At 38.8% G+C, this 27,356-nt stretch overlaps 2 protein-coding genes across 2 annotated transcripts; both read right to left on the reverse strand.

Moving 5' to 3' along the window:
• Positions 1-1,294: 1,294 nt before the first annotated feature.
• On the reverse strand, positions 1,295-2,931 carry LOC149023032 (GDSL esterase/lipase 7-like). Its single transcript, XM_089147393.1, has 5 exons — positions 2,682-2,931; positions 2,397-2,527; positions 2,041-2,268; positions 1,686-1,938; positions 1,295-1,512 (listed from the first exon to the last, which is right to left on the reverse strand). Exons 1-5 carry the CDS (start codon positions 2,929-2,931, stop codon positions 1,295-1,297), a joined length of 1,080 nt encoding a protein of 359 aa, XP_089003519.1.
• Positions 2,932-5,100: 2,169 nt separating this feature from the next.
• Positions 5,101-8,275, reverse strand: LOC149023033 (uncharacterized). The gene is made up of 6 exons (XM_089147749.1): positions 8,176-8,275; positions 7,484-8,023; positions 6,975-7,337; positions 6,593-6,829; positions 6,078-6,395; positions 5,101-5,717 (listed from the first exon to the last, which is right to left on the reverse strand). Exons 1-6 carry the CDS (start codon positions 8,201-8,203, stop codon positions 5,203-5,205), a joined length of 2,001 nt encoding a protein of 666 aa, XP_089003875.1. The 5' UTR covers positions 8,204-8,275; the 3' UTR covers positions 5,101-5,202.
• Between the last annotated feature and the right edge of the window lie 19,081 nt (positions 8,276-27,356).

Consider the following 27,356-nt stretch of genomic DNA (forward strand, 5'->3'; position numbering starts at 1 on the left):
TTTACCAATTAAGCAACCCTTCAAAGTTGATTTGAGCCACTTCTTTAATTAGTCACATAATAATTAATTTTGACTAGTAATTTTGTGGTTGAACATCAAATACTAATCAAACAGTTAGCAACACCATTACCATTGACCATCTGAATTAAGGGTAGGAACCTCAACAATTTTCAGAAACTACATAGATGGGAAGGCATGTAGTAAGAGAAAAGCCTTAGATTCCAACTGTTTCAATTCCAATCACAGATTTACTAGTCTTGGGCAAAGATTAATAAGCACATAGAGGGGTTAAAGGGTTCTTGTAGCGCATCCAGATCCTCTTACACCTGGGTGGGACCCTCTTACACCTGGGTGCATGGTACACCCAACTTTTCCTCTCACAGCCCACATGATACAAGTGGCCCGGGCTGGCTAGTTTCAGGTGGGCTGTGAGAAAGGAAAATTAGTTGCACCATGCATCTAAGTGGAGGAAATCCAAATCCTCTTCTGGCTAGCTAGTGATGTTCTTCTCTTCGCTTCATAAGAAGAGTTTATTATTTGGTGAAGAAATAAAAAGGCTACTGAAGACCTCTTCAAGTAAACTAGTAATTGTATTTCGATTGATTAAAGGGATCTTATGCTGTCCTTCCTTGATGTATCATTGTATAAGACTAAAGGTTAACTTTTCCATGTACTTTTGATTAATTTTCTACTTGTAACATCTTTAATTTGTTGTGAAATCCAAATGCTTTTGCACCGTTCGTGGATTACAATTGGAAACAAAGAAAAATAAATTACAAGATAAGAAAACATGATGAGTTGATTTATACACTATTTTTATCCCTCCAGTTAGAAATCCTTTTTTAAAATTTTCTGTTGTCACTTTTCTTGGATTCTAGATATATCTAGTAAGTATCTATTTTTGCTTCTCTTTGATTTCTTCTTATCTCCCTTCATGTAATAAGTACTTTTTCACAAGAATTAAGGACTATTTTCAAGCATCAAGATGTCTTTTATGTCGAGGTAAAGAAGCTATCCTGGGGAGCAGCAGTTACGGTTCTTTCACGCAATAATCAAGTGAAGAGAGATGATGAAAACTATCGATTAAAATAGTACATTGATTATTTGGGTGAAGAAAAAAAAGAAGTAAAGACTTTCACTTTTTTGAGGAATTAATAAAAAAAGAAGAAGAAGGTAAGAATAATGTATGAGTATATAGAAGCAGCGTAAAGGAGAGGAAAAGAAGAAGAAGAAGAAGAAGAAAAAAGAGGTTGATTACACGAATACACGACGATCAGTGAATTAAAGCTTGAGATTAAGCGGTTGCCAAATCTTTGATACTGGCTGGAGTGCACACCCATGAATCAGAAAAGACTGCTTCTGCAATTTTAGAATAAACTTCTTCAGTCGGATGGAACCCATCAAAGTACACCAATTCATTTGCATTCTTGCATGATGGTTGAGATGCAGTGCATGGTAAAGTTCCATTGTTAGGGCCAAAACAACAAGGCCTCATTAAGTCTTTAGTAAGCTCTGCAACCAAAAGAATCATCAGTGACCAGAAGATATAGTTCTTATATTATTAGATCTATTAATGTTCAAATGCAACAGAAGGTGGGCAAGAGCCTTGTGCACTAGAAATCTCCTTTTCTGAAAGTTAATCCACTGCATGAAAATTAGGGTTTATTGTTGTGAAGATAACTCACTCAATTTACCAGCTTTTTCTGTTGCTTTCATCCACAATGCGTAAATCTTTGCTTGAGAAAAATTTGAGCCCTTAAGCTTGAGATTTAAGCTTTGGAGAAGGGAGGAAAGCATTTTGTTGTATGTAACTACTGCATCGTTTATTTCTTGGTTGCATTGCCCTTGTTGAGTAATATCAGCGGTCATAGCTGGTGAACATCCAATTGGACCAATCTCGAACACTACAAATTTCCTTGCCCCAAGATCATAAAGTCTCTGCAGACAAGCCCAAAAAAGAAAACAAAGATGATAGTTAAAAATTCAAACAGGCGATTTTCTGTTCTAGCTAGTTCTGATCAGTTGCCATTTGGTTCTCACCTGGAAATGATCTGAGAGTGTTTTTATAAGAAGTTTGGCAAAGTCTTCGTGACTATCGTTTTGATGATTAAGTGGGTTAATAATGTCATTGCTCCCAATATCGACCAAGAAGATACACTTGGACAAGTATTGAGAAAGTTCCTCTGGGCTTTGGAACTTTTCTGGCAAATTCCTGTTTACAGTGTCTTCAAACATATTGATCTGAGTCTCTAAGTTCCAATTGACTCCCTGCATTATATAAGAACAACAACCACGACTGCAGAATTCAAAATCCTGACCATGCATCTTGTTGCATAAAACAACAACAATTTCTAGGTTTGAGTTTTGAGTTTTGAGTTTTGAGTATGGATTCTTACAAACAAGGTGCCTGTTTCAGGGAGAATGCCAGCTGAACCAGAAGAAAAATTTATCCCTGTTGTAGTTTCATTTTTCTCTTTCGGTGGAAGACTCAGGTCTGCAGGGACAAGAGGCAATCCCAGAGACTCAGCTGCAATAGATAATGAAAAAGAAAACAAAGAATAATTAGTATCTTTTATTTCTTCAAGGAATAAAAGATATGATTAACATAATACAGCAGCAGCAGCAGTTCTTGTATCCTCTTTTATCTTTCATAAGTTGCATTTATATATAGATTTCCTTACCTATGAAATCTGCCATGGTTTTGCCATTGGTGAAGCGCCCAGTTGGTCCACCTGGGAAATCAACACCATAAGGAGGATTATCGGCTCTGAATATGGATGAGAGATGATTACTGTTGCCAGCATCAACATGAGAGTCCCCAAAGATGTACAAAGCTGGTGCCAAAGGAACCGGAGATTTCACTGCCGACGCACCGAGTAGAAGATAAAAGAAAAGAACACCACCAATACAAGCCCTGCTACGGTTCCCCATCTTTTTGCAAACCTTGCCAAGAGATGAGGATAGTAGCAGCTAATGGTAGGGGAAGGATTTTATTACGTTTTCCACTTGTTGGGTTGGGTTGATAAATGAATCTGGGTTTCTGGTCTTATTTTGGAGTCGTTAATTTTGGGTATTAGAAGTTAGAACAGACTCTGCAATTAATAACCAGTCATTAGCATTATGACCAAAAAAGGTTGGGTGTTTAACTGTTTATAGTTCACAAACTCATAACCACTTTAACTTATTATTTCCTCAAATAGACCAGGTCAGTTAATTTGATCCATTAAAAGAACTATAGTTCCAAAACTGACCTGGTTAAATTTGGTTAAGGGATTCAAGAGGTCCCAACAAAAAGAATGCAGAGTTGCAAAGGTGTTAGATCATTCTCAAAGATCGAGAGAAAGAGAGAGATTGTTTGGGTTTTCAATGAGAGTGCCTTCGATCTGTTTTCTCCTCTCCTCCATGTGATGTCTCTAATCCTAAGTGAGATACAATCGTAGAATGTTCGCTGAGTTTTCAGGCGGTGGGGTTTTTCCCCACTCCGGGCAGCCCTTCTCCTAGGTTGCCCCTCCTGAGTAATTCGTGTGTGGATACTGTGGCTCGTTATCATCATGGATGCTACTGGTTGCCTTGTTTTACTTGAAATGCCCTCGATGAAGGAAGTCACTCCTTTGATTTTTAAAGAAGGAAATTGGGTTGGGTATGGTAGACAACGAATGATGGTACTGTTTATCGCGGATTCCATCACCATAAATAGAAAAATGATGGTACTGTTTATCGCGGATTCCATCACCATAAATAGAAAAATCAATATGCCTTGCTTCCCCGCCCTGCCTCTTGTGCTTTGCGGTATACTTTCCTGTTTTCTCGGAGTTCCCCGCCCTGCCTCTTGTGCTTTGCGGCACTTTGCGGTATACTTTCCTGTTTTCTCGGAGTTCTGTGTTTACCTTGTTTCCTAGTTAACGAGCCCTTCTCTTAGGTTGCCCCTCCCGAGTAAGCCATTCGGTCGAACCAATGATACGACCTCGGTTCCACACCACCAGGAAAACCGGCTTACCAAGTGGGGGTTTGCCAAGGTATATCAGCCTACATTTCAGCTTGTAAGGCTCCAATGTGGGACTAACCGTAACATGAAACATCCCCCCTTGGGGTGAACAAATAGTTGCCAATAATGTCGACTAATGATGGAATAATATTTATATATGATCATTGGATAAAACAGTATATTAAGTTCTCGTGGAGTTTTTCGATGTTCAATGTTGTCGGGTAGGCATGGGTCAAGTTCAAAATTTCACGCTCTTTGAAATGCCTAATTATGAACCAAACTGCTTGAAAGTCCTCTTTTATTTTTGAATGCAAGGACATCTAGATCTTTTCTTGAATCAGCATAATTTGTGATAATTTTTTCTCAATCTTTCATTTAAAACATACATTTACTACCAACAGTGAGTATTATTATGTGTTACTTCTCCAAAATTTTTATTTTATTTTATACTACGCATACAAGATTCCTTTAATGTGTAATATGTAGACTTCCAACAGATTCTTCTCGGCTTTGATCTTGCTATATAGGAGTAAACATCATCTACTGTGTACAACACTACACATATATACCAAATAAAAGGTTGAGAAAATGAAGGAACTAAAAAAGGAAGCTTTTAATCTCAGCCTTTTATTTGCATAAAGAGTGCACTGCTGTGCACAACAAATGATTTTTTCCCTGTTGCTATATAGGCATGGTGGACAAGTATTGACATTAACTTTATAAAACAAAAGGCCTTTGAGATTACTTATAGAGTCTCTCCAAGAGGTCCCAATAGAAAGAATCAAAAGTTGCAAGGGTGATAGCTAGATCATTCTCAGAGAAAGACAGGAATAGAGATTGTTTTGGGTTTTTAGGAGAGTGCCTCTTCTATTCCCTCTCCATGTGAGGTCTCTAAAATTATGGACGAAAAAAGAGGTCTCTAATCCAAAGTAAGATACATTCAATGTTAGAATGATCATTAGGAAATCTCAAACAAAAGCAAAAACAAAACGGAGAGTTTTAATGCATGCTACATCCAGGAGTGAAGAAAAACTTTTATATTATGTAGAAAAATAAAATAATGAAGATCTCTCAACCAATTACCAAAATGGCATTACAAAAACTCTCACCCGAAACCCTAAAATAAAAATCCCAAATCTCACAATGACCTCATAAAAGAACATATTACGAAGTAGTTCTCCAAAAAATAGTTATTTTTGCTAGCCAAAAATATACCTTTATTGTCTTACATGTAAGTCTTCCCAACGGAGTTCTTCATGGCTTTTATCTTGGTAAATTGGCATGGCAGATATTGACATTAACTTTGTAGCATTCTCCTCAGGTGTTGGGCTGTAAGCTGAAAAACAAGTAACTCGACCTGTTCGGCCTCTAAAAGCTACAGGAGAAGTCTGAACTGGATGATGAAATACAAAGCCAGACCCAAAAGAAGTGCTGCTCACTGCTGGGCCGACGGCCGGAATGGAGGATGGATGAGTCTTAACTGGATGATGAAATACAAAGCCAGACCCAAAAGAAGTGCTGCTCACTGCTGGGCCGGAGGCCGGAATGGAGGATGGATGAGTTGAAGAGCCAAAAGCTGTTGGCCTGCTCGTAGTAGCTGAAGAAGCACACGCGGGCTGAGATGATCCACCAGATGTTTTTATTGAATCAAAATTTATAGTTCTCTGTGTTATTTGAGGAACCCAATCAGAACCTCCACATGAAGCACACCTCAGACCAAGCCTGACCGTTTCTGTACAAGGAAATTAAGCAATTTGTCAGTTCACAGAACATATTGTAACTAGTCTTTTTAGTAGGTATTGCTGAAATGTATGTTAGAGAAATAAAGCAAAACAAGCACCGAAGACAAGTTTTTACGTGTTTTGCCCAGAGGCTGAAAGACCCTTTTTAATGAAAAAGACCAAAATATCTCTAAAAGATATCTAAAGAAACAACACAAGACCTCTAACAGTTAAAGGCCTACACAACCTGTCATTTAGAAGAACTCAAAATTCTGAAAAAGATCCAAGGCCTCCTTAGTGATGACTGAAAACAAAAAAAAAAAAAAAAAAAAAGAAGGAAAGAAAGAAAGAATTATTTTCTGAATGCTTACCACCGCAAGATGAGGATGCAGTGCTTTCAGTACGCATAAATGGGGTTGTTCCTGTATTCCAAGGAACTGTGGTGCTGGGCGTTGTTTTTGGAAACAAACTTCCGGTAAACCTAGGAACTGAGCTTGCTGTAAAGCTAGGGGTATCCTCAGGAAATGTGGTGCTTCTTGTTGTTGTTGGAAACCAATTTGAGGCATCATTTCCTTGGCCGTAGCTTGTGGGAACACTAGTAGTCCATTTGCAAGAAGCACTAGATGTAGGCTGAATGAATGCAGGTCTTGTTCCTTCTGATATAGACTTCTGTTGATTCATAGAAGATCCTGCAAAAACAAAAGTAAGGGGTGTCAAGAAAGAGTTGATTTTAATGGTTTCAGGATGCAAAGATAGTGCTTTTATAATTTACTTTCCAGGCCTAAGAAGATTAATCATCTGAAGTTAATGAGGATTTGAAAAGTGAAAAACAGAATATTTCATGCAGCAGGGAAACATGTCAAACAATAATTATTCAAATGCTTACCATGCCAATATGAAGATGTAGTGCTTCCAAAACCTGTAGGCGCAGGAAACGACCTTGAGAATTGAAGTCCTACGCCGCTGCTTGTGGGATTATCAGCAGCCCATTGGTGAGAAGCAATCACAGTGACTGCAGGTCTTGTTCCTGGTCCAAATATGTTTTTAAAATATGTTTCTTCTTCTTTTATCTGGTTTCCAAATAGGCCTTCTGATATAGGCTTCTGTTCATTCATTGAAGATCCTGCAAATACAAAAGGAAAAACACTGCTTTTATATTTATAATTTACTTTCCAGGCCTAAGAAGATTAATGAGAATTTAAAATTTGAAAAAAGAATATTTCATGCAGCGGCGAAACATGTCAAACAATAATTATTCAAATGCTTACCATTACCATATGGGAATGTAGTGCTTCCAAATTCTGTAGGAAACAAACTTGAGGCATCAAGTCTTGCCTCAAGTCCTTGGCCAGCAGGCTGAGTGAATGTAGGTCTTGTTCCTTGTCCAAATAAATTGTTAAAAGATGTAGTGCTTCCAAAACCTGTAGGCGCAGGAAACGACCTTGAGAATTGAAGTCCTAGGCCGCTGCTTGTGGGAATACCAGCAGCCCATTGGTGAGAAGCACTAGAAGCAATCTCAGTGACTGCAGGTCTTGTTCCTGGTCCAAATATGTTTTTAAAACATGTTTCTTCTTTTATCTGGTTTCCAAATAGGCCTTCTGATATAGGCTTCTGTTCATTCATAGAAGATCCTGCAAATACAAAAGGTAAACACTGCTTTTATATTTATAATTTACTTTCTAAGGCCTAAGAAGATTAATGAGAATTTGAAAATTGAAAAATAGAATATTTCATCCAGCGGCTAAACATGTCAAACAATAATTATTCAAATGCTTACCCTGACAATGTGAGAATGTAGTGCTTCCAAATTCTGTTGGCATAGATGGTGCAGGAGACAAACTTGAGGCATCAAGTCCTTGGCCATGGCCGCCGCTTGTGAGAACACCAGGAGCCCATTGTGGAGAAGCACTAGGAGAATATTGTGGAGAACTAGGAGACCATTGTGGAGAACTAGGAGAATATTGTGGAGAACTAGGAGAATATTGTGGAGAACTAGGAGACCATTGTGGAGAAGCACTAGAAGCAGGCTGAGTGAATGCAGGTCTTGTTCCTTGTCCAAATATTATGTTGTTAAAAGATGTTTCTTCTTTTATCTGGTTTCCAAATACGCCTTCTGATATAGGCTGAATGAATGCAGGTTTCACAGATGTTTCTTCTTCTTTTATCTGGTTTCCAAATAGGCCTTCTGATATAGTCTGAATGAATTCAGGTTTCACAGACGTTTCTTCTTCTTTTATCTGGAAAGGGTTTCCACGTAGAGAAGGGGATGAGATGAACTTTAAACCTGATACAGGTTTCTGTTCATTCATAGAAGGTTCTGCAAAACCAAGAAAGGATTGATTTTTAGGGTTTCAGGATTTCGAGGCCTAAGAAGATTAATTATCTGAAGTTAATGAGAATTTAAAAACAGAATATTTCATGCAACAGAGAAACACATCAAACAAAAGCAATAGGTTTCGGATAACTTACTCTTATGCGAATCGTCGAAGTCGAACATCGTTAATGGTGGTGCTCTCTCTGTCTCTTTCTTTTTTCTCTGGCAGACTCAGAAGTTAAAGGTAACAGTCAATTACAGGACTCACAGTATAAAGCAACTTGCCTTCGTAATAATTTATTTATAGGCGTTTTTATCTGGATTGGTTAGCTTAAATCCTACGCTACATGCTGTTTAATTCCTAAGCTAAATACTTAATCCTCCTTTTTCGGTAAGATAAGGAAACCTAAATAAATATGGTTTCTAATTTAATTTAATTTTTTTATTTTTCCAAAGATTATAACGCCGGTTTGCCAGAATAAAATAATAAAAAAAAGAATTATGAATATCAAAATATATTTTTTACAAAAGAAAAGTATTTACACACTGACTCGTTCAACGCGTGTTTATTTTTGGTAAGTTTAACGCGTGTTACACTACTTATTTATAATTTATTTTATACAAGTCAATGCAAATATTTTTGTAATTTTTATTTTTCATTCTGCGTATTTGGTGAGCCAGGCGGTTGTGCTTTTGTGCAACGGGTCATGTCACATCCCACGGTGGGTTCACCATTAGGGTGTCAATTTGGAGTTTGAACTGTTAAAATCGAATTACATTAGCCCATTATAGCCCGAATCGGTCCGAAACCGAACCTTAATTTACTGTATTTGGGCTGAGGCCCGAACCCAAACCGTAACCCATTATAACCCATTTTACAACCCGTTTTATTGTTTTACATTAAATATTGTTTGAATTATCATATTACAACTAGGTAGTAGGTATATGCTATTAGAAAAATGAACATTAATTCAAAGATCAAATAGTCATTCTACTACTTGTAAGGGACAATTGGAAGGAAATAAATGCTCAACAAATGTATGAAGTTTGTTTAAATTAAGTAAATATTTATCCAATCCAGAGGTATTTCTTTTGCATATCATACTAAATACCAACCCCAAAAAAGAGACAAATTTTAGCAAAGGGAAAAAATCAACATTCTCACAAAATAAGAACCCAATTTCAAGACAATCAATCATAATACAAGTTGGAATTTAAAAGGGTTTTTGTTATATAGTCTTAGTCCCACATCTAGTAGAAGTGGGAGTTGTTATCCTACATCGAAAAGAAGTGGGAGTTTGTTGAGAGTTTTAGTCCCAGTTCGAGTAGATGTGGGAGAAGGTAGGATGGAGAGAGGCTATAAAAGGATGCCTCCTCCTCCATATGTAATTCATCATAAAATCTTTCCTCATAAAATCTTTCCTGTTGTATATTTCTTTATCTATAGTGGAGTTTTTTTTATCTTGCCCGTGGTTTTTTCCTTTTTAAGGGTTTTCCACGTAAATTCTTGTGTTATTATTTTCTTTTATTTGTTGATTGTTCTATTGTTGTATAATCTTAGTCCCACATTTAGTAGAAGTGGGAGTTGTTATCCCACATCGAAAAGAAGTGTTAAGAGTTTTAGTTCCAGTTCGAGTAGATGTGGGATAAGAAGGTAGGATGGGGAGAGGCTATAAAAAGATGCCTCCTCCTCTACATGTAATTAATCCCAAAATCTTCCCTCTTGTATATTTCTTTATCTATAGTGGAGTTTTCTCTCTTGCCCGTGGTTTTTCCCTTTAAGGGTTTTCCACGTATATTCTTGTGTTCTTTTTTGCTCTTATTTTGCTGATTGTTCTATTCGGTGGATTTTTCATAACCCAACAGTTTTTGGTTTGAAGATTTGTTTCAGGAGGACTATCCAGTGGAGGTTGAGAAATGAGCTTGCACTTTCTATGTTACTACTTGCTAGTTGAGTTCTTGACTTCTATAAAGTGGGTGGGATTTCTACAACGTGAAATGACTTTTCATTTTTTTAATGGAAATTGATCAATAGGAATTTTGTTTTCTATAGAATTTTGACTCTTGTTATAAGATGATCAACTATTTTTTTTGTTCTTTTTCTTGCATACCATAAATTGTTAGCCCGAACCGTTAGTCAACCCCGAGTATAGACCGTTAACCCAAACTGTTAGTTTGCCCAAACCCAAACTAAAACCGGCCTGAAACCGCTTTTTGCTAATGGGCCGTATTTGGGCTGAGTGTTTTTGAGCCCGAAACCGTTAAGCCTAGCCTGAAATCGCACCATTGACATCCCTAGTTCACCAAATTTATTCTTCTTCCATAAGAGTTCAATCTAGGTTAACCCAAAGAGATTCAACTGGAAAAGATTAGCATCTCATAGTATGAGGAGATTCACATCCTCTACAATTCTCACCACTGTGCAATTTATTATAGTTCATATTTAGGACTATAACATGTGGTAGTTAATTATCCAATGGTCACAATGAAAATTCAACTAAGAATTGAATTTAATGAATCCCTAAAGTTTCTACCAATTCTGTCTCTCTTCTTTTATTGATGTATAATTATAGAGATTTATTAGATTGAGTTTCTAATTGGGTTATACTTTACCATTGGATTATTAATTTCCATGTGTCACAATCTTAGGCACGAATTACAAAGAATTACAAGGGGTGGGAATTGTAGAGGATGTAGATTATCTTTTTCAGATTAGGGATAAAACTCTCCATTTACGTAAATAGTTATCCTTTCCTTTCTACAATACATAAAACTAAGTCTTTAAGGATTAATTGAGGTGGCGCCATAAGCTAGTCCGAGTGAACCTCAGTTCTAAAAACAATAAAAAATTATGTTTAAGTTTTTTTTTACCACCCCAAAACAATTCAAGATATGTGTAAAACAACGCCCCCCCCCCAACCAAAAAAAAAAAAAAAAAAAAAAAAAAAAAAAAAAGGATATGTGAATTACCATTTGATTCTCATAGTTATTAATTGGACAACTAGATGAATTTTTTTTTGGGGGAGTAAAACGATAGGTCAATGATTGAGCATTACCATTAAATGAGATAGGTGAAGGAATATTTATAATAGAACCTGATTGGTGGTAGTCATCGAGTCATCCAGTTGGTCCAAATCTCCTTTGTGATGAACATGTCAAACAATAGTTCCTTTTTTCCCTTTTTTTCTTCCGATCAAGAGAATACTTATATTAAGCTCTCTAGAGTGATATTAGAAGTTGAAAAACCGAGTTTACAAGAAATGGAGGTAAGGATTGCCACCAAACGCACAAAAAGAAAAACATAACTGATTAAATAGATAAGAACAAAGGTTAATTTGGCCCTTTCAAATTATTGAGGGAGAAGGAGAGGTAAAAAGTTCACTATTTTGCGGATGGTGAAACTTCTAAGAGGGAAGTCATCGTTAGTAAGTAAAGGAGAGAGATAGAAATTTTCCTTATTAATTTGATAAATCATTGACTCCTTTTTTTAGTAAAAGATTTCACTTTTATTTTGATTAAGAAAAAAAGAAGCATACACACAGAAACACGAACATGAGACACTCATTCCGGCAATAACAGTTGCCCCTATACACCCAGTGTCATTGGTTCCTGTTATTCCCAGATTGACACTGAGAGGGGGGGGGGGTGAATCAGTGTCTTCAAAAATTCACTTCAATGTGAAGCTTCTTTAATCTCGAAACAAGATTAATTAGAACATTCTCGTAGCTATCAATTGCACAAAGACACGTCCACCACACACCACTATGTGGCTGGGTCTACCAGACAGTGTACCACCACTCTGCAATCAAGGCACTCCAATATGTGCAACAAAGAAAAATAAACAAATAAACGCAATGCACCAGAGTTTACGTGGTTCGGCCAAATTGCCTACATCCACGGAGTAATACCCTACCTAGGGTTTCGTATATTACTCAATACACTCCTAGATATTTTGACTGCTACAACAGTCCAAGAACACCAATCCCTGCTATAGTCTAAAATGCAATTCAGACAAGGGCACCAACCCCAACCCCCTAGACAAGCTCCAACTTGCTAGGTCACAATGTAAACCAATAATTCAAGTTCCCCAAATTACATTCATGATCTAGGTTCTTCATCATTAAACATAACCTAGAAAATAATAGACAATAACTTGTGAATACGGGTTACCTCAACTTGTGTAAGATGCATGGTAACAATACTTGTTTCTCTTTTTCTCCAACTCTTTTTTTTTTTTTTTTTTTTTTTTCAATCTTTTTCAGTTTTCTCTCTTTAAAAAAAACCATATACAACCATGTTCCCTTCTTTTCTTCTGCTGCTTCTTCTTCCTTCTCTTTCACTTTCTTTCTTGTTCAGCAAAACAAAAGACTTCCTTCAACAGCAACTTCTTATTGTTCAAAAACGCAGTGTTATGAAAAAGTATAACGCAAGTGTACGAGAGGAGTTCAAGAAGATGAAGAAAAACTTATTCCCAAGCTTCAGATCTCCAAAGCCAACTAACGTCTTCTGGTTCGACCTCCACGCTCTTCCCAAGCTCCTCAAAACGTCCTCCCTCTTCTGCTGGAGTTTGCTCTCCTTTTATAGATTAATTTAACTCAGAGTTTGAATCAAACCCAGAGTTCCTATCTGACTTAAACAAGGAGTGTTTTGACGTACAAATCGGACTAACTTAGAGATCTCCAATGAACAATCCCACCGTTGGATTTTAAGATTAAGAAGTCTTGAAGCTCTCCTCCAAAAATCGGCTCAATCGGACACTGGATGACCATCCGATGAAGAGGTTGATCAAAACTGGACAGAGACCCTCTAAAACGGGATTCTTGAGTTTTCTTTATTTGAATTGGATTCTTTCTCTCGGAACCTTTTTGTGTGTTGCTGTACCATATCAAAGCCCACTTAAGTTGCCAACAATGACAACACCTTCATTTTAGGCCAATGGAACAACAGTTCCCATAAATTTCAAGAAAGCAAAACCAAAAAAAAGTTCCAAGTCCCCATCAGGTTGGGACCAACACTCAACCAAACCTAAATCTAGGAAGCTGCATAGAATCTCAATTCAGCTCCTTTCGCACATGTCCAGGCTACTCTCCAATAGGGACTGAAGTTTGATCCTTTGCCATTGACTTAGCAAGGTAATTTGCCACTGGATTTGCCTCAAGTGAGTTGTCCTAGCCTCATGGGGGCATGATATAAAAACAATGAGTAATCCTCTATTTAATTTCCTCCAAGTAGCTTAATAGGCCATGCCAATTTAATTTGAAGCACAAACCAAGATTCAATGATACTGTATGGCCAACACTACACCCACCCACTAAATCCATCTCAACCCATAGCTTCCTTACTCCAAGTGAATGAGCTGCTGCTATGCCCTTTATGAGACCCAAAAACTTTGCCTTTAGGCTCAATTTTACTCCCAAGTACCATATAAAGGACATCAACAGCCCTTGAGTCCCAAATCAACCCCCCCCCCCCCCACAACTGCACTACCTGGATTCCCCAATGTAAATCCACTTATATTTAGCTTACACCATCCTTCTAACTTTCACTGCCACACTACCTCCCTTGGGACCTGTAGGGCAGCACCTTGATCAAAGTGCTATCCGTTTTGCGATTTCTAGCTCTTAATTCTCCTACCCTACCTCCACACTATAGGTCTCAAACTACAGCTCTAATAAGATCGTCTTGAAGATCCACTACACACCACGGGCCATATTTTGATGTCTTCTTGTATTGTGTTCCAACCAATAAAGTAGGGTATCAAAATGAAGCCTTTCATCCACGTTAACTATTGACTTATTAACTTTCAAATTGTAGACAAAGCCTTGTTGGTGAACCTCCACGAGTCCCACAGGTTCTCTACCACAACAAATCCGGTGTTTCATGCTTGCATCAAACATGTGGCGATAGATTATCACTTCTTCCATAATGAAGTGGCTAATAAATGACAACTTGAGGTTTGTTTCTAATTCACAAAGGATCAACTAGCTGATATTTTCACAAACCGCTTTCCTTTCAATGGTTCAATCTCTTACTGGGCAATCTCAATGTCTCCGCTCTGCCATTGAGATTAAGGGGACATGTTGGTGAACCTCTATGAGTCTCACAAGGACGCTACCACAACAAATCGCAGAGGCCAAGTTTGAAGAGTTTTATCCCAAGTGAATCACCTCAAATTGTTTCGATCAAATGTGAAGATCCCCATTCAGATAAATTCAAATATAAAATTCAAACTCGAAGCTACAACACAAATCAAATACCTTAATAGTCAAACTCGGCAATGATCCTCACTCTTATCCAAGACACTTTCAAATTCAAGAGTTGTAACTTAGTAAGAAACTCTTTATGAATTTTTATGTAAGTCATGTACAACCATTTTGAATAATGTACAAAAACACCGTAGTTTTCACCATTGTGGACATAGGTTGAATCACACAACCACTAAAACCTTTTGTCTTCTTCTCTATTTGCCTTCTCCTTTCTCACATAAAATACCGATTTTATCAAGCCTTCTATACTAAATATTACAAACAAGACCTTCCACTTATCAACATTTACAACATCGAAGTTAAGGTCTTAAGACATATATAAGATTATTAAACCATTTACTCATAGAATGAGCCCAAAAAAAAAAAAAAATCTACGTGCACAATCAAAATCCTCAAGACAAAACTCATTCGTTTACTTGAAAATAAGTTAGGGAAACCATTCTCAATCATTTGGATATCAGGTCAAGTGAATGATGCTTTCATTCACAGCAGTGTCAGTAGAGTGCTAGGACACCAACTTACGTTTGCTTAAACTTCAATCGTTGGTGCACCAGAGATTATGTTTTCACTTTCATAAAAGGCCTTTTCAAGTACAAGAATTAAAGTGATGCCCTTGTGTAGTTTATCATGTGAAATGAGTGTTTGACTCGGAACTTTGATCATGACTGTTATTTTAAGATTTAATTTATAGACAAAATATGCTCAAAAGTTTATATTCCATGTAAAGAAATTACAAATATATCAATATTCAATTAAGAAAGAAAAAAAGGAAGTCAGAATGACCGAAACCTAGTTTGATATAGATACATTATATTAACAACAACAACAAAAAATGTAAATGGAAGACTTGAAGAGCCAAAACACAAGCAGTAGGGAGTAATGCTGGATGACCCAGAAAGGAAGGCTAAGGCTGTGGTTCTTGTTTGGGTTTGTTTATTACAGGAGGAGTAGGAATAGTGCCAAAATGCACTGCAGGCTGATTGAGTTGTGTCGCAAAAATTGGAGTAGCAGTGCTCTTCTCGAATATTTGTGGTTGTATTATGTGAGGAACCCAATCAGAACCTCCACAAGTAGCACACTTCAAACCAATTCTGACTGATCCTGGAAGTTGGTAATTTACAGAAATAATTCAGTGGTCAATCACTTAAGATAAAAACATTTTCTCAAGTCGCATTAATGAATTGAGAAACCTTCAAGGAGGGTTGAATGAACGAACCAGCTGATGGTTTTACTCCAAATATGTTATTCGGCTCATGAAATGGGTTTCCATGTTGAGGGAAGCCGGTGTCCTTTGAAACAGGGTTATGTCCATTCATAAAAGATCCTGCAAAAGCAAAAAATATTCCTCTTTAGTTACCACCTCATGAAAGGTACTTGAATAACCCATAAGATCAGAAATTGTTGGAAATTATTGTCAGATTCTTCAGCCTTGAAGGGAAGCTGGATTTAATATCTATAGAGAAAGTTGTTAGAAAATAATTAAGTGTAGACTCAGTAGTTGTGCCACTAGATACATACTGTTCTTATGATCGTCGATGCACCCTATGATGCAACCGGGAATATGCAAATTGGCCTCCAAGATTAAAGAGCCCCTAGTTCCCCTACTGCTTGTGCACTCAACTATTAACCTCTTTGAGCATTATAGGGTTGCGCTCAGTCTATTGTGAAGTACTAATACTAGCATTACTCTTGAAACTCAACATAAATCAAGAATTCATGCAATATCTCAAGAGTGCCTTGACAAAGGAGAGACTTCACACTCGATGTTTGATGCTTAATACGTAGAAGGTAATGAAACTCTACAATTTATAGCCAAAGAAGAGAAGTGGAATAAAGAGGATGAAGTAGCATAAACTGAAGAGATTAAAAGAAATAAGAGCCCTGTAGAAGTGGCTCAAACAGCTGAACGAATTAAATGAAAAATTAAAGTAATTAAATTTGATCAAATAAATAAACCAATCCATTTTGAATATTAAACAGTTTTCAACCCAAAAAAGAAAAAAAAAAAATCTTAATGTGAAACATATAAAAGCTTCCAAGCGAACTAAAAAAAGGAGTTATGCGCAGTTCTTTGTGTGTGACCGTATTCTCACCAGATAATGAAGTGAAAGGCATCTTATTTGAAAGACAAGTAGCTGTAAATTGAAAGACATGCACAGAAATCAGAGATCCAAAAGCACTAGATTGATTTTCTACTACTTTCATGCCTAACAAGATTGAGAATTTGAAAAGGCTGAAAAGGAAAAAAAATATCTGGTGCAGCAGATAGAATGAGCCATAAGCATTTTAAATAGAAGAAATGGGTTCGGGATAACTTACTCATTTTCCAATGGTCCCAATCGAACATCCTTAATCAAGGAAAGCTTTATAGTTCTTTCGACCAGTGCAATCAGCTTGAAACCAAAGCTACATATTAAATACGATATGTGTAGATACATTTAAAGCTCAATGGTCAATGGAAACTTTCTAGATTACAGGTATGTTGACTTGTTTCAACGCGTATTACAAAACTAATTATTTTTTTAAAATCATATCATATATTGATTAATGCTTAATCATATATATATATGAGATAATTTTGGTCATTAAGCATTAATCAATATATGATTTTGAAAAATATATATTGTGAATTATTAAGGATATTTTAGTCATAACACATTGTATTAGATAATCTGAGGGATATTTCGATCCTTCTAGATTTGAAATTTGAAAATACTTAACGGTGGCTAACGGTGTTTGTCTGGTTGAGACATGTTGGCGTGATAGTATAATACACTCACAAATATATACTTTCAAGAAACGGAGCTGGATAAAAATTAGAACTGTACTAAGAACAAAGAAACTTTACACACAGCTGAAGTATTGCAACACCTTTGTTTCTTAGAGGCTCTCTCTCTTCTTTCTGTCTTAAAATTTCATTACAAATGGGAGTGAGATTCATTTATTTATAAGGGATGTGAACTGAATAAAATAATAATTTGTTTCTTTTTCAATCTTCTACTTCTTTCCGTAATCTTCTACTCTTTTCTACATTCTTCAAACTTCTTCTTTTTTTAGAATTCTACGACATTCTACAACTTTCTTCAAGATTCTTCATCTTTCTTTAGAGTTCTACAAGGTTCTTCAAGGTTCTTCTAATTTCTTTAGAATTCTACGGCTTTCTTCAAAGTTCTTCTTCAAGATTATTCATCTTTCTTTAGAGTTCTACAAGCTTCTTTAAGGTTCTTCTACTTTCTTCAAAGTTCTATGACTTTCTGACATCATCTTTGCTAGGTGTCAGGTTTCTACAACTTTACCAAGTCGGTTTGAACTTTAACACTCCCCCTCAAACCCAACTTGTCATGCCAACTTGTGCTCTTAATTTCTTGAATACTTAAGTCTAAAGTGGCTTTGTAAAAATGTCTGCAATTTAATCTTCAGTTTGACAATATACTAGCTTCACATTGTTGTCTTTCACATGCTGTCGTATAAAGTGGCACTTTGTGTCAATGTTTGGTTCTGCTGTGGGCCAGTGGATTCTTTGCTAGAGAGAGCGCTGACTTATTGTCAATGTATATGGTTGTAGGATCCTCTTGTGGATGATGCATCTCTTGCATAAGATTCCTCAACCATATTGCTTGGCACATACATGATGTTGCTGCAGTACATTCTGCTTCACATGATGAAAGCGTCACAGTTGATTGCGTCTTTGATGACCATGAAGCTACTGTAGATCCAATAAGAAATACATACCATGAAGTACTTTTTCTTGTATTTAGGTCTCCCTCATAGTCATTGTCAGCGTAGCCAACTAGTCTTGGATTATTTGACTGAGTATAGAATAGGCCTTTAAAAGTTGTACCTCTTATGTACCTGATATGGAGAGTTTATGATCTGACCGGGTTCATACCTTGTCCGACCCTCGACCCGGTCGAGACGGAGAAAACCGAATCGCTCCCGAGCGAACCGGAGCCGGAAGATGGCTTGCTGAAGAAGAAAGATTATTCTGCTGCAAGCGTGCCCTAATCTTACTTATGGATCAGGGTAATCACCCTGATGACAGCAGATTCAAATTGACGGCTGCGGATAATCATCATCAAAGGGATAACTATCGCATAACCTAACGGTTATCTCAGGAGTCCTCTACTAGCCCAAACTAGTAGAAGTCTATCGCTCAACGGATCTTATTGATAAAATCCAACGACTACCCGAAGAAGGCTCGAGTGCATCCAACGAAGGAGATTCGAAGGTACACTCTATATAAACCTCACTACCATACAAGGTGTAAAACCCAGCCCTAACCTTGACCCGGAAACCTTGTTATTTGTAGGTCCGATGACCCGGAGTAAAGTAAGAAGTCAGCTTTGGGCCATCCCAGTGGAGGACTTGGTGTCTGGCTTTGAATCCATGAAAGTTGATGATGAAGTTCTATTTATGGAAACTGAATCTTGACGAAGATCGGATTAGTTGATGGACTTGGAGTGCTCTCTATCTTGGTTTGAAGGCATTTCTACCTATTAGGTAAGTCACTTGACTTGTGTGCAAAACCCCTTTAGGATTGGATTTGATCTGGGCCTTCAATTCCCTGTTTTGGACTTGCTGTCAGCATTGGTCGACTGATTGGTCGATCGGGCCGATCGACCAATCCACTCGACCAATGAGTGCTTGTCTTTGGCAATTAGGTTTTTCTTGCTCTATTTAAGTCCAATCTCGAGTCCACTTCGTATTTGCTGCCTCCAAACTCTTTGGAACGAACCAAAGACCTCTGCAAGTCATCTCCTTTGCATCCTTGGTGTTTTCTTGATGGATCTTCGTCGAAACTCTTCCTTTTGCATCAAAAGGTATGTCTACTCTCTCTTCTTCTCCTCCATCTTTGTTTTTCTTTCCTTTTTGAGTTGAGACAGTAGAAGAGATGCTGCATTCTCTGTTGCAAACATCTCTGAACATGTTCTCCTGATCATCCTAAGGATTTGAGGCTAGAACAATGATCTTAACCATGATCATTGCAAGCTTTTGAAGGAATCATGATCAAACCATGATCTAATCTTGTTAAACTTCTGATTTGAATTCTGATCTCTTTGGATCTTCTATATTGATCATGTTAGTAGTTAATTACTGTGTTTTCTTTCCATGATCCATGATCTATCAATCTCTAGTTGTTCTCTTCTACCATACTATGTGTTCTTCATGAAGCATGGTAGTTACATATATGGTAGGTTTTATTTCCTTATTTAGATTTATGCTTCTAAGCCTTTTTCCTTGAAGATCTAAGTATGTTTTCATGATACCTTTACCTGAAGCAATGATCCATCCTCCTATTGTTCTTGTCTTTGATTTCTATTTCGAATTCATCAAGATCCATGGTTGATCTAATTATGGTAACTTTTTGTTTCCTAATTTGGATCTTGATGTCTTGATTTGATTGGTGTTTTGAGGTCCCCTATATGTTAGAATACTACTGATGTAGTTTACCCCTTGATTAGTACCCTTTTGAACCACCAAATTCGGATTTCATATCTTAAAACTCTGTTTTTTTAGGCTACTGTCTGCATTGGTCGACTGATTGGTCGACTGGGCCAGTCGATCAATCCACTAGACCAATGAGTTCAGCAACTCCAGAATTGGTCTGTGTTGGATGTTTTGGTATCTTTTCTGTTAGGGATCTTTCCTAATATGTTGTATATACTTGTTTAGGACCTTCTTCTCAAGTTTGCCAAGATCTTACTTGACTTCTTAGGATTCCTTTGCAAGTTATAAAAGGTAAGGATGGTTATTTCCTTAATTACATAGATAGCATGAATCTAGTTTCTATATTTGAATATCATTGACATGTTTCCTAAATTAGATTCTTACAATGATATACTACTGTTGTATAACTTTGATTACAGTAGCATTACTTGTTCATGATTAATTGATTCATGAATGATTTATTTACCAATTATGTACAAGTTGATTGTACTTATTGATTTCTTTCCATATATGAAGTTACCATATATGTGATGATATGAATTGATGCATGTGTATGCTTAAATATGGTTTGGAAAGGAGAGGTGTCCTTTCGACACTTCTGTCCTTGGACTACTACGGGAATATTATGGGATGTTTCCGGAGATGCCCTCTGGACACCTTCCTAAACTGTTGGATGACATATCTAGGATTGTCTAGTAGTGTTTGGCTAGGATGTCCTGTTATGTCGACCCTAATCGGAGGGGTATTGAGACCGAACGACCCGTGGTAGCAATGGGGATTCATGGGCGCTCAAGACCGGTAACCAACCCGTGAGAGGACAGGAATCACCTTGTGGGGGCCATTTATTGGTAGGGTTGCATATGGTTAGACTTGGGCTCACGGGCGCTTAAGACCGGTAACCAACCCGTGAGAGGACGTGAGAGCTTCCCGTTTACCATATGTGGATGATCAATAGGGTTGATGAGTCCGTAGTCAGGGACTATGAGGACTCTAGTGTGAAGGATACCGGAAAGGATCGTCGGGGACGAGGAATGGACGTATCTGGATCCGACTTGATGTAACTAAGTAGAAGACTTGCATTTGGCCAGGTTTTACCCCGACGTGCGCCAAGTACTTATACCAAATGGTTGTGAGAGAGTGTGTTGACTTAACCCCCGCCATGGTTTGTCCTGAGGGATGAAGGACCCATTACCAATCGGCTGCTCAAGACCGGTGAAATGATCCGTGAGAGAATCCAAGATATCTTAAATGGTTGAGGATGTGAGTGGACTTTCCTAAAGAAGTACGGTGCTATGACTTAAAGCATGTCCGCCAATAGAGACCAAGCATACATAGAGTTAGATTCATTCATTCATTGCTTGTCTCATATCATATTGCATTTATGTTTGTTCCGGAATCCTCGCCATTTATGTTATTATGGATTTTAATCGCCTTTACCGAGTTTCTTTGAAACTCATTCCTTTATTGTACAATATTTGTTAGACTATCCTGCAGGTACTGAATACTATGACGGTCCCTATGAAGAAGCGCAAGCCGAGGAGACATATCTCCAGGAAGGTGAGTGCAGTTACCACAATTACACTGAAGATCCCGCGAGTGGTTATGCTCCGTACGATGCTTAGTCCGACCATTGAGTGGAAGCGTCCTTGTGCCATTTATGAGATTTACACTTATAAGGATGTTGTCTATAAAGTGGAGAACAATTTAGTTACCCAATGTACTTGCTACTGGGATTAGATTTTTGTCTAGTTTATTCTTTTTAGAGTTACTTTTCCGCTGGTTGTAGAGTGGGATTTTTGCCTCACTTTACTTATCTGTTTGATACTCTGATTATAACTATCTTTCTGATTTATTTATGATTCATTCTTTCTTTATTGGATCTATGGTTTATCTTCCGCACTTTTATTATGATTGTTCATGATTATGTTATTGTTTATGTGGGAGGCTGATCACTCGATACCCGATCTTGGGCTGTGGATCACACTCTCGGGTATGCCGGATAGGGTACCGGCTGGGAGGACGTGATGATTGGTATCGAGCCCAAGGTTCGAGGAGATCCTAACCACAAAAGACAATAACTGAACATTCCTGAGTCATTGATCTAAAATGACTCTTCTACTCTTAGAAGTGAATAATAGAACACTGAATTAGAAACTTAACCTTAGAGGCATAACAGAACATTTCAGAATAACATACCATAATTATACTTGAACAAATGTCATTAATGCAAGGAAAAGAAAGGTGCATAATATACAATAATTAAGTGAAACAAAATGAACTTCATTAATTTCAGAAGTTTTTACAACGATTACATCCGAAATGCATAAATGGAAATCGTAGGGTACAGTCTATCTAGGTGATCTTCTCCGATCTCTCGTATGCTCCGAACTCCTCCGCTAGCCGAGTCACCCGATGCTCTATTCTATCCTCGTCGTGACTCCATCCTCTCGTACATCTGCTCTCGTCCGACCTCCATCCTCTCTAGCATGGAAGTCATCGATCTCATCTGTGCTCCAAGATTTGAAGTCTCCGGAACGCATGTGAAGGGCCACCCGCCTCGAAGTGTGATGAAGGAAACTCGTGATGCACGGGCTCGGCCTCGTGCATATCCGCATCATCTCCGGCCTGATCATCACTATCAGGACCGATATCCTCTCCTCCATCCTCCGACCCCCGATCCTCATCCTCCGATTCATCATCATCCTCACCCTCCGGACCAGGAGATCTCTCCGATCGTTGTAGTCTCATCCGACGAATGGTCCGAGTCCCAATAGAGTATCCCAGTGAACCGGTGTCCACTGGTGTATCCTCGAAACTCACCCCGAAATGCCCGAAGATCAAAGTCGGTAGCCTCCCATAGCAAAGGTTCCGCATGCTAGGCCGCAGAACTAAGTCCAAGCATGACCTGCTGAATGATGTAAGAGAGATCGATCTCGAAGCCCATGTAGATGCGGTAGATGACTAAGGCCTCCATCACTATGACCCGATGGTGATGTCCGGCTTTCGGCATGATGTTTCGGACGACTATGCGACCGATAATCCGTGCAGAATCCGTCATCCGTCCGCTGGTCCACGGAGTGAAGCATCGACGGCTATCCCATAGCGTAGAGCATATCTCGCGTAGCTCGTACGGCATCGGATGGCTGTCCGGATCCGCTCCTGCAGGTATCCACACACACCGCTTGTGGATAGTAAGGAACCTGCAAGATCTCAGCCAGTGTTCGGGTAGAGAAGCGAATCTGAGTCCGGAAGACCCTGCTCCTAAGGACAAGTCTAAGCGGATGTCCTTGGCCTCGAGCCTCCTCTGTGTAGGTAAGGTTGCTGAAGAACAACCTCACTAGTTCCGGGTATACCGGCAGATCCTCGGTGAAGAGATGAGTCCACTGCAATGTGTTGAATCTCTGCCCGAATCCTAAAGGCTCCGAGCTGGCGTAAGTGAAGTAGACGTCCCATCTCGATATTGCGATGGCCGAAGTAGGCCTCGTACGGGAACTCGGCCCGAGGTGTGTCAAACATGTCACAGTCGGTCTCCTAACCTCTGCCCCTAAGAGCACCTACAATGCGACCACGACCTCTACCTCGTCCTCGCCCTCCCCTCTGCGTAGTGGGTATCTGTGAAAGAGACAAGAGACAATTCCAGTTGGTGCTACTTTAAGATTTGAGCCAAAAGGGTATTTTCGTAATTTTTCGGAAAATTTCAAATTTGGGGGAAATTTGATTTGAACATACTAGCATGTGCACAATACTTGGAATTTCATGTCTATGAAGTTTGTTTGATGAAAATCGATCGAAAACTTGGATTTAAGCGAAAATTCAGCAAGAAAGAAATTTGGGGATTTTGCAATTTAGGTCAAAATTGGATTTTTGAAAAGTTGAAATTGGTTAAATCAAATTGTATGGACCTATCTACAATGTCATCTTGAGCATGTAGCATTTGATCTCGTGCGAAAATTTCAAGCGGTTTGAGAGAAAACGGAATTTTTCTAAAAGATATCGATTTCGGTATAAAAACATTGCGAGATGAACACCAATATGTTAAAACTTGTTGTCTATGCATGGCATCGTGTTTAAAACCTAGGGAATATGTTTCTAAGCATTCCTAAGCATGATTTCTAGCATTGGATACAAGTAAAGCATGGTTTTATTGAAATGCAAGCATGAGAAGATGAAAATGGAAGAAAGAATAAGAGATTTACCTTGTTTGTGAAGATTGTGTGTTGTGGTGTTGTTGTTGAAGCACCAAATCACCTCAAGAACACTTGTGAGAACTCTTGGAGACTTTCCCTAGAGCTCTCTCACCTTTGGAAGAAGTTAGAATGAGGTTGGAATGTGAAAATGAGGCTTATAATGCGAATTTTCGCATTCTTGCTGCATTGGTCGACTCATTGGTCGATGGGTCGATCGACCAATCACTCGACCAATGGTCACAGACCTCATTTGCTGTTGAATTTTTGGAAAATGTGATTTTTGCCTTATGGATTATTGTTTGATGACTATATGGATATATTTGAGCATGATTTAAGTTTTCAAATCATTTGGACTTGTGGTTTATGTTGAAACTTCGAAATTCGGTATTTTGATGTTCTCGGTTTTGCAGAATGGTTACTCTGAGAAGTGGGCGTGGAGAATCCAGTGGTCAAGGAGGTGGTGAGATACCTCATGGTGGTGGTGAGATACCTCATGGAGGTGGCGAGATACCAAATGTTGATCAGGGTACTCATGAGATACCTGGTGCCCCGAATGTTGGAAGTTTCCGAGATATTGCCAATATTATGGGCAATATGATGCAGCAGCAAGCAGCTCAATTCAACCAGATGTTGGTGGGTTTCATGACTCTGCACAATGAGACCCGGGCTGGTGCTAATGTGAATCCTCATGCCGCAGTCCTGAATGCGGGAGGTTTAGCTGGAACTCCTCATACTCGCCTGATGGAGAGTTTTCTGAAGATGCAAGTACCCACTTTCACTGGAGTTACCAAGGACCCTTGTTTCCTAACAAGTGGCTTCGTGAGTTGGAGAAGGCTTTCCGACATCTGCAATGCTCGGAAGCTCAGAAGATTCTTTTTTGAGCAGAAGTTACAACAAGAAGCTGATGCATGGTGGATCTCCACTCGGCCTGTTTTGGAAGGTTTGCATGCAGGAGTTGTAACTTGGGAGCTGTTTAAAGAGGCTTTTTGTATGAACTACTTTCCCGAGGCGGTAAAAGATGCGAAGGAAGCTGAGTTCATGATTCTTACTCAAGGATCTCTGTCTGTGTTGGAGTACCAACGAAGTTCGAGGAGCTTCATTTCTTTGCTCCGCATTCTACGAAGGATGACCTCGCCAAAGCAAAGAAGTTCTTCAAAGGACTGCGCCGTGCCATTAAAGCTTACCTCACGATCCGGCATATAGTGAGCTATGCTCAAGTGGTGCGAACTCGAAGAAGTTGGAAGAAACCGAGAAGGAAAGTGCTCGTGTGCAAAAGCCACTGGCAGTCAAGGAATTTTGGTTTGGTGGATCGTAATGACCGTCGTTTTGTGAGACCTACACCCTACCCCACTCCTACCTTTCGGGCTAAGAGTGTAGGTCGAACGCGGGTTTTCAGCAGCCCGGCCGTTTAGACGAGATGGCGGAAACCGACCACCAGCAAGTGCAAGTGCAAGGCCTATTGTTCGAAGCCCTCTGTTGCAGCCACCCTGTTGGATCCAGCAATCTGTTTGCTTCTCTGCAAGCAAGCTGGTCATTTTGCTCGTGCTGTCCGAAGCGGCCCGCCCAGCAGCCTGCCCCAGTGGTGAAGAGTGCTCCTGCTCCTCCCTCCGGTAGAGTTTTCAGTATTACCGGTCTTGAGCGGATCCAAGCCATGAAGTGATTACAGGTACATTGTTAGTTGCTTCTATTTCTGCATTTGTCTTATTTGATACGGGTGCATCTCATTCGTTCATGTCATCGGCATTCATCAAGAAGACTAACCTAATCCCTGAGAAGTTGTCTAGTTGTTTATTGATTAGTACACCTACTGGTCCTGTTGTGAAACTAGATAAGGGGTTATCTAAATGTCCTGTGTTGATTGGTGAGAAGAACTTGGAAGCCAATTTTGTAATTCTTGACATGAAGGACTTCGATGTTATTTTGGGAATTGATTGGTTAACAGCCCACAAAGCTGTGTTCCTTTGTTCCTCAAAGAAGATTCAGTTCCATATTTGTGGAAGTCCGGTCTTTGAATTTCAGGGTGAAAAGAGAAGGGTTTGTAAGAAGGTGCTTGTCTGCACCTGATGCAAGTCTATGCCCTAGTGGATGACGCTTCATCCGAAGGCAAGGGTATAGTGGAGAAAAGAGTCGATGAAGTCGAGTTGTCTGCGACTCCGTTGATGTTTTCCCTGATGATCTATCAGGAGTGCCTCCGGACAGGGATGTCGAGTTTTCTATTGATCTCGTCCCTGGTGCCGCTCCGGTATCTAAAGCTCCGTATAGGATGGCTCCTACTGAATTGAAAGAGTTGCAAAATCAGTTGAATGAGCTCATTGATAGAGGTTTCGTACAGCCTAGTGTGTCACCTTGGGGAGCTCCGGTCTTGTTTGTCAAGAAGAAAGATGGTAGTATGCGCTTGTGCATCGACTACCGTGAGTTGAATAAGTTGACTATCAAGAATAGATATCCGCTGCCCAGAATTGATGATCTCTTCGATCAGTTGAAGGGTGCAGTTGTGTTCTCAAAGATTGACTTAAGGTCCGGATATCACCAATTGAAAGTGAAGTCTAGTGATATCTTCAAGACAGCTTTCCGAACGCGGTATGGTCACTACGAGTTTAGAGTCATGCCTTCGGATTGATCATGTTAGTAGTTAATTACTGTGTTTTCTTTCCATGATCCATGATCTATCAATCTCTAGTTGTTCTCTTCTACCATACTATGTGTTCTTCATGAAGCATGGTAGTTACATATATGGTAGGTTTTATTTCCTTATTTAGATTTATGCTTCTAAGCCTTTTTCCTTGAAGATCTAAGTATGTTTTCATGATACCTTTACCTGAAGCAATGATCCATCCTCCTATTGTTCTTGTCTTTGATTTCTATTTCGAATTCATCAAGATCCATGGTTGATCTAATTATGGTAACTTTTTGTTTCCTAATTTGGATCTTGATGTCTTGATTTGATTGGTGTTTTGAGGTCCCCTATATGTTAGAATACTACTGATGTAGTTTACCCCTTGATTAGTACCCTTTTGAACCACCAAATTCGGATTTCATATCTTAAAACTCTGTTTTTTTAGGCTACTGTATGCATTGGTCGACTGATTGGTCGACTGGGCCAGTCGATCAATCCACTAGACCAATGAGTTCAGCAACTCCAGAATTGGTCTGTGTTGGATGTTTTGGTATCTTTTCTGTTAGGGATCTTTCCTAATATGTTGTATATACTTGTTTAGGACCTTCTTCTCAAGTTTGCCAAGATCTTACTTGACTTCTTAGGATTCCTTTGCAAGTTATAAAAGGTAAGGATGGTTATTTCCTTAATTACATAGATAGCATGAATCTAGTTTCTATATTTGAATATCATTGACATGTTTCCTAAATTAGATTCTTACAATGATATACTACTGTTGTATAACTTTGATTACAGTAGCATTACTTGTTCATGATTAA

Source organism: Hakea prostrata, chromosome 3 (genome assembly GCF_041222555.1).
Source record: "Hakea prostrata isolate BN-2017 chromosome 3, UWA_Hpros_2, whole genome shotgun sequence".
In the NCBI taxonomy this organism is placed as follows: domain Eukaryota; kingdom Viridiplantae; phylum Streptophyta; class Magnoliopsida; order Proteales; family Proteaceae; genus Hakea; species Hakea prostrata.

What these genes read in the sequence shown, in the direction of transcription:
- LOC149023032 (XM_089147393.1), bottom strand. Translation starts at nt 2,931, where the DNA reads ATGGGGAACCGTAGCAGGGCTTGTATTGGTGGTGTTCTTTTCTTTTAT. An exon ending in AACCATGGCAGATTTCATAG is followed by an intron (nt 2,528 to 2,681) that starts GTAAGGAAATCT and finishes TATCTATTGCAG; the next exon opens with CTGAGTCTCTGGGATTGCCT. An exon ending in CTGAAACAGGCACCTTGTTT is followed by an intron (nt 2,269 to 2,396) that starts GTAAGAATCCAT and finishes TATATAATGCAG; the next exon opens with GGAGTCAATTGGAACTTAGA.
- LOC149023033 (XM_089147749.1), bottom strand. Translation starts at nt 8,203, where the DNA reads ATGTTCGACTTCGACGATTCGCATAAGA. An exon ending in TACATTCCCATATGGTAATG is followed by an intron (nt 6,830 to 6,974) that starts GTAAGCATTTGA and finishes TTGTATTTGCAG; the next exon opens with GATCTTCAATGAATGAACAG. An exon ending in TGCATCCTCATCTTGCGGTG is followed by an intron (nt 5,718 to 6,077) that starts GTAAGCATTCAG and finishes TTCCTTGTACAG; the next exon opens with AAACGGTCAGGCTTGGTCTG.